Source organism: Lolium perenne, chromosome 5 (assembly GCF_019359855.2).
Source record: "Lolium perenne isolate Kyuss_39 chromosome 5, Kyuss_2.0, whole genome shotgun sequence".
Taxonomy (NCBI): Eukaryota; Viridiplantae; Streptophyta; class Magnoliopsida; order Poales; family Poaceae; genus Lolium; species Lolium perenne.
The window spans coordinates 60,783,407-60,795,596 of record NC_067248.2 but is presented as its reverse complement, the minus strand read 5'-3'; the positions used below and the strand labels follow the sequence as shown (position 1 = coordinate 60,795,596).

General features: G+C 43.2%; 1 protein-coding gene across 1 annotated transcript; it reads right to left on the bottom strand.

Moving 5' to 3' along the window:
• Window positions 1-276: 276 nt before the first annotated feature.
• On the bottom strand, window positions 277-714 carry LOC139831493 (uncharacterized). Its single transcript, XM_071820784.1, has 2 exons — window positions 568-714; window positions 277-525 (listed from the first exon to the last, which is right to left on the bottom strand). The coding sequence occupies exons 1-2, from the start codon at window positions 712-714 to the stop codon at window positions 277-279; spliced, it is 396 nt and encodes a 131-aa protein (XP_071676885.1).
• Between the last annotated feature and the right edge of the window lie 11,476 nt (window positions 715-12,190).

Below are 12,190 nucleotides of genomic sequence, written 5' to 3'. Positions count from 1 at the left end.
CAGACGCGTGAAAAAATACAGCGCGAAAACAACGCTTTACCAAACACGCTAAAATACAGCACGCAAAAACAAGTTTTGCATACATATTATTGAAAATAAGATCAAACATACTACTAAAATAGGTTTTAAAACGAAGACAAGAACGATAATACAATACAAACATTTAAAAATCGGAGAAATCGAAGTCCGATCCCGACGACTCCGACGGCTCGGTCAAGAACAAATCTGCCAACGTTCGCCGTTGTCGTTGATGGTCGACGGGTCGGCTTCCTGCGCCTAGATGAAGCGCTTACGCGTGTGAATGTCCTCCTTCTCCACGATGCGCCCCGCCTTCTTCTGGGCGTAGAAGGCGCGCTCGTCGATGACGTCCTGCGGGAAGGCGGCAACCCACGCCTCCATGGCGCGTTCATCCGCCTGCGCAATGGCGAGGCGGCGCTGAAGCTGCTTGCGGCGGCAGCGCTGCTCAGCGATGACGAGGCCGTCGTAGCCGGCCAAGAACTCTGCCTCCACGAGCGACTCGCAGTCCTTGAAGTTGAGTTGCTGGGGGAGGCGCCCGAGGCGTCATGCCGCCGCATCGTAGGTGCACGCCGCCTGCTCGACAGTGTCGAAGGTGCCGAGGGTGAGGCGAGCACCGCCGGAACAGATCTCCGCATAGAAGGTGTCGCTCGAGCGGGCGCGCACGCCGATGAAACCGGAGGAGTTGCCGGGGGGCATGGCGGCGGCGCGGTGTCGGCGGCGGTGGTGCGGGTGGCAGCGAGAGGGCGTGTGGAGGGAGGGAGGTTTCAGCGGTGGTTGACGACGCATCGCACACGCTTTTTATACCGCGCACGGAAGAGCGCGCCCATTCTCCATGCGCGCGGCTGCTTTATCACGCGCGGGGCAAAAAAAATTAGCGCGCGCGGTATTTTCGTGCGTCTGTTGGAGCAAATTTTTCGACGCCGGCACGCTAAACTGGCGATATTTACCGCGCGGGCTTCTTTTGGCGCGTCTGTTGGAGATGCTCTAATGCATGTCCTTATTTTCATCTATTAAAGGAAGGTGAAATTGTCAAGAAAATGCATCAAAATTTTCAGGAAGCGAAACTAAAAATAAACTGTCATGAAACCGCATTGACAGCCACTACCATATACAAATTAAAACAATCATCCTGATTCGTTTTGCTGCAAGGGATGTCGTTTGGAGCACTCTAGGCTGCGGCCTGACCATAGACAAACAAAAATCTCAGATTAATCAAAGAGAACAACATGCAATGTGTCCTCACCTTGATCATTGGAGCAGCGATAGATAGAAGGTGTAGACTTGGAGGAGCTGGCTCGTGGAAGAGTCTGGCGGCTGAGTCCTCCTAATGACTGCTGGTTCTGAGCGGGGTCCATCCACGTCTCCTACTCCATGCTAATCCACCCACAGTTAATCTATTGTAACACCAAGAAATCAGATAGAGAGATAGATATGAGTGTAAATAGTAGAGAGCAGATGGAAGAAGGATCGGGGGCATGTGAGAAGCGCCGCGGCTCAGCCACCGACCTCAGGCAGTGGCCGCCCGCTATGGTGACATCGCCCCACCTACGTCCATCGCGTGCTCCCCCGCAGAGGAGCGGGAGCACTCGTGGAGGCAGGAAGGTGTGCGGGGATCAAACAGTGGTCATGGCAGATAAGTATTAGCCCGTGGAGCTTCCGTTTCTCCCCTAATCCTCCCGATCTAGTAGGAGCCATCAATTCACGCATAGAACTTAGGAGAGGAGTGGAAGAGAAAAGGCAGATGCAGGAAAAAAGGACGATCAGTTTTCTACGGTTGTTATTTTAGGAGAAAAGGAGGGGAAGGATGTTGGCGCAGATCCTTCGGATCGATCTCCACGTTTTTAGGAGGGATGAGGATTACTGAGTGCGGTATCGGTATCGGTATCGGTATCAGGACGTGGGGTATTATTGTTGCGTTTTCTTTGTTCCGCGCGCAAGTTTTTTTTTCAAGATTGCGTTGAGATAAATCATCTTGGTAGGATAAAGACGTGGGGGTATTATTGTCCATCCTGAAAATGTGACACCAGGCATTCACCAGTTTGCTCTTAATAGTTAGAGATTTTTTCTTTTAACTGTCATTCACATACTGGTTATGTAACCTTTTCTTTTAGAGTTGGACGACGTGGGCTTAGCTCAGTGGTTGGGTTCGCGCCACCCCAACGAACGGAGTTTGATTTCTGTTATGAACGAATTTTGGAATTGTCACGCCAAGTCCCGTTTCTACTATATCAAAAAAGGGTCTAGTTCATCCTAGACACATTTTCATTTTTGACGACGTGGGCTTAGCCCAGTGGTTGGGGTAGCAGTGGCGCACCCTAACGACCGGAGTTCGATTTCTGTCTGGGATGAATTTCGGAATTGTCACGCCAAGTCCCGCTTCTACTATATCAAAAAGTTTCTAGTTCTTCCTAGACACAGATTCATTTTTTCTCTCTTTGAGTTGCAACCTTACGCTTGTAAGTAAAAAGATGTGACGCCCCGAAAATCGGTACCATGAGGATCCCAGCAAACCCGCCGAACTCCGCACGATATCAATTCAGAGACGCCCTCCGACACAACGTGCGCGACGAATCACACACGTGATACCAGAGGAATTAACACGAGCGGTAACATTACACCAGGATTACAATAAAGCCCACAAGAAGCAGATATATTACAACAACGACTCCAACGAGTCAAGATACAAATATACAAGATCCAAATTATACAGAAATGCCGAATGCGTCCGAGTATGGACAAGATACAAATTGGACTAAGAGTCATGAAGATAACCAATGGCGTCCATAACCCTACCTAGGCCAAGCCGGAAGGGTAACCTTGCTAACGTCGTCTTCATTGTACCGATCTTCATACCTGCCCGGTTATGTTCCAAAGCAGCAATAAGTACGGGTTCGTACTTAACAAGACTTCAAGACGTATAACTATTCGTCAACCAGTCGTCCTTTGTACATGAGGCACGCAGGGGACTTAGAGAACGCAAGAGGAACGTCATAGGAAATATGGTGGGGTTAAGCGGCAGCGCGCAAGCACTAAAAACCTATAGAGACACTCTACAACATTCGTCTATCAGAGAAGGTGAGAGAGCGCATAAACTAACAATTCTATACTCTGCAAACATAACACAACCGATGCGTTTCCCCCTCACAAGGAAGTACTTACAAAGGCACTCACACGGTTGACAAGTTTTATTAGGTAGTGATTGATACGTCCCCGACGTATCGATAATTTCTTATGTTCCATGCCACATTATTGATGATATCTACATGTTTTATGCATACTTTATGTCATATTTATGCATTTTCCGGCACTAACCTATTAACGAGATGCCGAAGAGCCGATTCTTTGTTTTCTGCTGTTTTTGGTTTCAGAAATCCTACAAAGGAAATATTCTCGGAATTGGACGAAATCAACGCCCAGGGTCCTATTTTGCCACGAAGCTTCCAGAAGACCGAAGAGGAGACGAAGTGGGGCCACGAGGCGCCGCCACAATAGGGCGGCGCGGCCTGGGCCTTGGCCGCGCGGCCCTGGCGTGTGGGGCCCTCGTGTGGCCCCCTGACCTGCCCTTCCGCCTACTTAAAGCCTCCGTCGCGAAACCCCCAGTACCGAGAGCCACGATACGGAAAACCTTACTGAGATGCCGCCGCCGCCAATCCCATCTCGGGGGATTCAGGAGATCGCCTCCGGCACCCTGCCGGAGAGGGGAATCATCTCCCGGAGGACTCTTCACCGCCATGGTCGCCTCCGGAGTGATGAGTGAGTATTTCGCCCCTGGACTATGGGTCCATAGCAGTAGCTAGATGGTCGTCTTCTCCTTATGTGCTTCATTGTCGGATCTTGTGAGCTCCCTAACATGATCAAGATCATCTATCTGTAATGCTATATGTTGTGTTTGTCGGGATCCGATGGATAGAGAATACTATGTTATGTTGATTATCAATCTATTACCTATGTGTTGTTTATGATCTTGCATGCTCTCCGTTATTAGTAGAGGCTCTGGCCAAGTTTTTACTCTTAACTCCAAGAGGGAGTATTTATGCTCGATAGTGGGTTCATGCCTCCATTAAATCTGGGACAGTGACAGAAAGTTCTAAGGTTGTGGATGTGCTGTTGCCACTAGGGATAAAACATTGATGCTATGTCCGAGGATGTAGTTATTGATTACATTACGCACCATACTTAATGCAATTGTCTGTTGTTTGCAACTTAATACTGGAAGGGGTTCGGATGATAACCTGAAGGTGGAGTTTTTAGGCATAGATGCATGTTGGATAGCGGTCTATGTACTTTGTCGTAATGCCCAATTAAATCTCACTATACTTATCATATCATGTATGTGCATTGTCATGCCCTCTCTATTTGTCAATTGCCCGACTGTAATTTGTTCACCCAACATGCTATTTATCTTATGGGAGAGACACCTCTAGTGAACTGTGGACCCCGGTCCTATTCTTTTACATTGAATACAATCTGCTGCAATACTTGTTTTACTGTTCTTCGCAAACAATCATCATCCACACTATACATCTAATCCTTTGTTACAGCAAGCCGGTGAGATTGACAACCTCACTGTTTCGTTGGGGCAAAGTACTTTGGTTGTGTTGTGCAGGTTCCACGTTGGCGCCGGAATCCCTGGTGTTGCGCCGCACTACATCTCGCCGCCATCAACCTTCGACGTGCTTCTTGGCTCCTCCTGGTTCGATAAACCTTGGTTTCTTTCTGAGGGAAAACTTGCTACTGTGTGCAACATACCTTCCTCTTGGGGTTCCCAACGAACGTGTGTGTTACACGCCATCAGTGATACGTCTCAAACGTATCTATAATTTCTTATGTTCCATGCTACTTTATTGATGATACTCACATGTTTTATACACATTATATGTCATTATTATGCATTTTCCGGCACTAACCTATTGACGAGATGTGATACGTCTCCAACGTATCGATAATTTCTTGTGTTCCATGCCACATTATTGATGTTATCTACATGTTTTATGCACACTTTATGTCATATTCGTGCATTTTCTGGAACTAACCTATTAACAAGATGCCGAAGTGCCAGTTGCTGTTTTCTGCTGTTTTTGGTTTCAGAAATCCTAGTAAAGAAATATTCTCGGAATTGGACGAAATAAAAGCCCAGGGGCCTATTTTCTCACGAAGCTTCCAGAAGACCGAAGACGAAACGAAGTGGGGCCACAGGGGAGCCAAACCCTAGGGCGGCGCGGCCCCCCCTTGGCCGCGCCGCCCTGTCATCTGGGGCCCCTGTGCCCCCTCTCGACTTGCCCTTCCGCCTACTTAAAGCCTCCGTGACGAAACCTCCAGTACCGAGAGCCACGATACGGAAAACCTTCCAGAGACGCCGTCACCGCCGATCCCATCTCGGGGGATCCTGGAGATCGCCTCCGGCACCCTGCCGGAGAGGGGAATCATCTCCCGGAGGACTCTACACCGCCATGGTCGCCTCCGGAGTGATGAGTGAGTAGTCTACCCCTAGACTATGGGTCCATAGCAGTAGCTAGATGGTTGTCTTCTCCCCATTGTGCTATCATTGTCGGATCTTGTGAGCTGCCTATCATGATCAAGATCATCTATCTGTAATTCTATATGTTGCGTTTGTTGGGATCCGATGAATAGAGAATACTTGTTATGTTGATTATCAAAGTTATGCTTATGTGTTGTTTATGATCTTGCATGCTCTCCGTTACTAGTAGATGCTCTGGCCAAGTAGATGCTTTTAACTCCAAGAGGGAGTACTTATGCTCGATAGTGGGTTCATGCCTGCATTGACACCTGGGACAGTGATAGAAAGTTCTATGGTTGTGTTGTGCTGTTGCCACTAGGGATAAAACATTGATGCTATGTCTAAGGATGTAGTTGTTGATTACATTACGCACCATACTTAATGCAATTGTCTGTTGCTTTGCAACTTAATACTGGAGGGGGTTCGGATGATAACCTGAAGGTGGACTTTTTAGGCATAGATGCAGTTGGATGGCGGTCTATGTACTTTGTCGTAATGCCCAATTAAATCTCACTATACTCATCATGATATGTATGTGCATTGTCATGCTCTCTCTATTTGTCAATTGCCCAACTGTAATTTGTTCACCCAACATGCTGTTCGTCTTATGGGAGAGACACCTCTAGTGAACTGTGGACCCCGGTCCAATTCTCTTTACTGAAATACAATCTACTGCAATACTTGTTTTTACTGTTTTCTCTGCAAACAATCATCTTCCACACAATACGGTTAATCTTTTGTTACAGCAAGCCGGTGAGATTGACAACCTCACTGTTTCGTTGGGGCAAAGTACTTTGGTTGTGTTGTGCAGGTTCCACGTTGGCGCCGGAATCTCTGATGTTGCGCCGCACTACATCCCGCCGCCATCAACCTTCAACGTGCTTCTTGGCTCCTCCTGGTTCGATAAACCTTGGTTTCTTTCTGAGGGAAAACTTGCTGCTGTGCTCATCATACCTTCCTCTTGGGGTTGCCCAACGAACGTGTGAAATACACGCCATCAAGCATATTTTCTGGCGCCGTTGCCGGGGAGATCAAGACACGCTGCAAGGGGAGTCTCCACTTCTCAATCTCTTTACTTTGTTTTTGTCTTGCTTTATTTTATTTACTACTTTGTTTGCTGCACTAAATCAAAATACAAAAAAATTAGTTGCTAGTTTTACTTTATTTTGCTATCTTGTTTGCTATATCGAAAACACAAAAAAAAATTAGTTTACTTGCATTTACTTTATCTAGTTTGCCTTATTTACTGTTGCTAAAATGGCTACCCCTGAAAATACTAAGTTGTGTGACTTCACAACCACAAATAATAATGATTTCTTATGCACACCTATTGCTCCACCTGCTACTACAGCAGAATTCTTTGAAATTAAACCTGCTTTACTGAATCTTGTTATGAAAGATCAATTTTCTGGAATTAGTTCTGATGATGCTGCTGCCCATCTTAATAATTTTGTTGAACTATGTGAAATGCAAAAATATAAAGATGTAGATGGTGATATTATTAAACTAAAATTGTTCCCTTTCTCATTAAGAGGAAGAGCTAAAGATTGGCTGCTATCTCTGCCTAAGAATAATATTGATTCATGGACTAAATGCAAGGATGCTTCTATTGGTAGATATTATCCCCCTGCTAAAATTATATCTTTGAGGAGTAGCATAATGAATTTTAAACAATTAGATACTGAACATGTTGCTCAAGCTTGGGAAAGAATGAAATCTCTGGTTAAAAATTGCCCAACCCATGGACTGACTACTTGGATGATCATCCAAACCTTCTATGCAGGACTAAATTTTTCTTCGCGGAATTTATTGGATTCAGCTGCTGGAGGTACCTTTATGTCCATCACTCTTGGTGAAGCAACAAAGCTTCTTGATAATATGATGATCAACTACTCTGAATGGCACACGGAAAGAGCTCCACAAGGTAAGAAGGTAAATTCTGTTGAGGAATCCTCTTCCTTGAATGATAAGGTTGATGCTATTATGTCTATGCTTGTGAATGATAGGACTAATATTGATCCTAATAATGTTCCGTTAGCTTCATTGGTTGCACAAGAAGAACATGTTGATGTAAACTTCATTAAAAATAATAATTTCAACAACAATGCTTACCGGAACAATTCTAGTAACAACTATAGGCCATATCCTTATAATAATGGCAACGGCTATGGTAATTCTTATGGAAATTTTTACAACAATAATAGGAATTCACCCCCTGGACTTGAAGCCATGCTTAAAGAATTTATTAGTACACAAACTGCTTTTAACAAATCTGTTGAGGAAAAACTCAATAAAATTGATATTCTTGTTTCTAGAGTTGATAGTCTTGCTTCTGATGTTGATCTTTTGAAATCAAAAGTTATGCCTAATAGGGATATTGAAAATAAAATTGTTACTACAGCAAATGCCATTCAAGTTAGAATTAATGAGAATATAAGATTAATGGCTGAACTGCGTGCTAGGTGGGATAGAGAAGAAAATGAAAAACTAGCTAAAAAGAAGAATATAGCTAAAGTTTGGACTATTACCACCACTAGTAATGCTAATGCTACACATGTTGCTGCACCTCCTACTCATACTAATAAAAGAATTGGTGTTAGCAATGTTTCCACTTCTAATGCAAAGCGCGAAAAACTGCCTGAAACTACTAAAACTGCTGAAACTGCCTGTGATAAAGCTGCTGAAATTTTTTCCAACATTGGGGATGATGATCCCATTGCTTTAGATTATAATGGTTTGAATTTTGATGATTGCCACATCTCTGAAGTTATAAAGTTCTTGCAAAAACTTGCTAAAAGTCCTAATGCTAGTGCTATAAATTTGGCTTTCACGCATCATATTACAAATGCTCTCATAAAAGCTAGAGAAGAGAAACTAGAGCGCGAAGCCTCTATTCCTAAAAAGCTAGAAGATGGTTGGGAGCCCATCATTAAGATGAAGGTTAAAGATTTTGATTGTAATGCTTTATGTGATCTTGGTGCAAGTATTTCTGTTATGCCTAAGAAAATTTATAATATGCTTGACTTGCCACCGCTGAAAAATTGTTATTTGGATGTTAATCTTGCTGATCATTCTACAAAGAAACCTTTGGGTAAAGTTGATAATGTTCGCATTACCGTTAACAATAATCTTGTTCCCGTTGATTTTGTTGTCTTGGATATTGAATGCAATGCATCTTGTCCAATTATATTGGGAAGACCTTTTCTTCGAACTGTTGGTGCTATTATTGATATGAGGGAAGGTAATATAAAATATCAATTTCCTCTCAAGAAAGGTATGGAACACTTCCCTAGAAAGAGAATGAAGTTACCTTATGATTCTATTATTAGAACAAACTATGATGTTGATGCTTCATCTCTCGATGTTACTTGATACACACTTTCTGCGCCTAGCTGAAAGGCGTTAAAGAAAAGCGCTTATGGGAGACAACCCATGTTTTTACCTACAGTACTTTGTTTTTATTTTGTATCTTGGAAGTTGTTTACTACTGTAGCAACCTCTCCTTATCTTAGTTTTGAGTTTTGTTGTGCCAAGTTAAGCCGTTGATAGAAAAGTAAGTACTAGATTTGGATTACTGCGCAGTTCCAGATTTCTTTGCTGTCACGAATCTGGGTCTATCTCCCTGTAGGTAGCTCAGAAAATTACGCCAATTTACGAGCATGATCCCCAGATATGTACGCAACTTTCATTCAATTTGAGCATTTTCGTTTGAGCAAGTCTGGTTCCATTTTAAAATTCGTCAATACGAACTGTTCTGTTTTGACAGATTCTGCCTTTTATTTCGCATTGCCTCTTTCGCTATGTTGGATGAATATCTTTGATCCACTAATGTCCAGTAGCATTATGCAATGTCCAGAAGTGTTAAGAATGATTGTGTCACCTCTGAATATGTCAATTTATATTGTGCACTAACCCTCTAATGAGTTGTTTCGAGTTTGGTGTGGAGGAAGTTTTCAAGGATCAAGAGAGGAGTATGATGCAACATGATCAAGGAGAGTGAAAGCTCTAAGCTTGGGGATGCACCCGGTGGTTCACCCCTGCATATATCAAGAAGACTCAAGCGTCTAAGCTTGGGGATGCCCAAGGCATCCCCTTCTTCATCAACAAATTATCAGGTTCCTCCCCTGAAACTATATTTTTATTCGGCCACATCTTATGTGCTTTTTCTTGGAGCGTCGGTTTGTTTTTGTTTTTGTTTTGTTTGAATAAAATGGATCCTAGCATTCACTTTATGGGAGAGATACACGCTCCGCTGTAGCATATGGACAAATATGTCCTTGGTTTCTACTCATAGTATTCATGGCGAAGTTTCTCCTTCGTTAAATTGTTATATGGTTGGAATTGGAAAATGATACATGTAGTAATTGCTATAATGTCTTGGGTAATGTGATACTTGGCAATTGTTGTGCTCATGTTTAAGCTCTTGCATCATATGCTTTGCACCCATTAATGAAGAAATACATAGAACATGCTAAAATTTGGTTTGCATATTTGGTTTCTCTAAGGTCTAGATAATTTCTAGTTTTGAGTTTGAACAACAAGGAAGACGGTGTAGAGTCTTATAATGTTTACAATATGTCTTTTATGTGAGTTTTGTTGTACCGGTTCATCCTTGTGTTTGTTTCAAATAAGCCTTGCTAGCCTAAACCTTGTATCGAGAGGGAATACTTCTCATGCATCCAAAATACTTGAGCCAACCACTATGCCATTTGTGTCCACCATACCTACCTATACTACATGGTATTTTCCCGCCATTCCAAAGTAAATTGCTTGAGTGCTACCTTTAAAATTCCATCATTCACCTTTGCAATATATAGCTCATGGGACAAATAGCTTAAAAACTATTGTGGTATTGAATATGTAATTATGCACTTTATCTCTTATTAAGTTGCTTGTTGTGCGATAACCATGTTTACTGGGGAACGCCATCAACTCATTGTTGAATTTCATGTGAGTTGCTATGCATGTTCGTCTTGTCTGAAGTAAGGGCGGTTTTCACAATCAAATGGTTTGAGTATGCATATTGTTAGAGAAGAACATTGGGCCGCTAACTAAAGCCATGAATCATGGTGGAAGTTTCAGTTTGGACATAAAACCTCAATCTCTTATGAGAATATTAACTGTTGTTGAATGCTTAAGCATTAAAAGAGGAGTCCATTATCTGTTGTCTATGTTGTCCCGGTATGGGTGTCTAAGTTGAAGAATGATCAAAAGCGAGAAATCCAATGCGAACTTTCTCCTTAGACCCTTGTACAGGCGGCATAGAGGTACCCCTTTGTGACACTTGGTTGAAACATATGTCATGCAATGATGATCAGTGTTAACCCAAGCTAATTAGGACAAGGTGCGGGCACTATTGGTACACTATGCATGAGGCTTGCAACTTATAAGATATAATTTACATGATGCATATGCTTTATTACTACCGTTGACAAAATTGTTTCATGTTTTCAAAATCAAAGCTCTAGCACAAATATAGCAATCGATGCTTTTCCTCTATGAGGACCATTCTTTTACTTTCAATGTTGAGTCAGTTCACCTATTTCTCTCCACCTTAAGAAGCAAACACTTGTGTGAACTGTGCATTGATTCCTACATACTTGCTTATTGCACTTATTATATTACTCTATATTGACAATATCCATGAGATATACATGTTACAAGTTGAAAGCAACCGCTGAAACTTAATCTTCTTTTGTGTTGCTTCAATACCTTTACTTTGAATTATTGCTTTATGAGTTAACTCTTATGCAAGACTTATTGATGCTTGTCTTGAAGTGCTATTCATGAAAAGTCTTTGCTTTATGATTCACTTGTTTACTCATGTCATACACATTGTTTTGATCGCTGCATTCACTACATATGCTTTACAAATAGTATGATCAAGATTATGATGGCATGTCACTCCAGAAATTATCTTTGTTATCGTTTTACCTGCTCGGGACGAGCAGAACTAAGCTTGGGGATGTTGATACGTCTCCAACGTATCGATAATTTCTTGTGTTCCATGCCACATTATTGATGTTATCTACATGTTTTATGCACACTTTATGTCATATTCGTGCATTTTCTGGAACTAACCTATTAACAAGATGCCGAAGTGCCGATTCTTTGTTTCTGCTGTTTTTGGTTTCAGAAATCCTAGTAAAGAAATATTCTCGGAATTGGACGAAATAAAAGCCCAGGGGCCTATTTTCTCACGAAGCTTCCAGAAGACCGAAGATGAAACGAAGTGGGGCCACAGGGGAGCCAAACCCTAGGGCGGCGCCCCCCCCTTGGCCGCGCCGCCCTGTCATCTGTGGCCCCTGTGCCCCCTCTCGACTTGCCCTTCCGCCTACTTAAAGCCTCCGTGACGAAACCTCCAGTACTGAGAGCCACGATACGGAAAACCTTCCAGAGACGCCGTCACCGCCGATCCCATCTCGGGGGATCCTGGAGATCGCCTCCGGCACCCTGCCGGAGAGGGGAATCATCTCCCGGAGGAATCTACACCGCCATGGTCGCCTCCGGAGTGATGAGTGAGTAGTCTACCCCTGGACTATGGGTCCATAGCAGTAGCTAGATGGTTGTCTTCTCCCCATTGTGCTATCATTGTCGGATCTTGTGAGCTGCCTATCATGATCAAGATCATCTATCTGTAATTCTATATGTTGC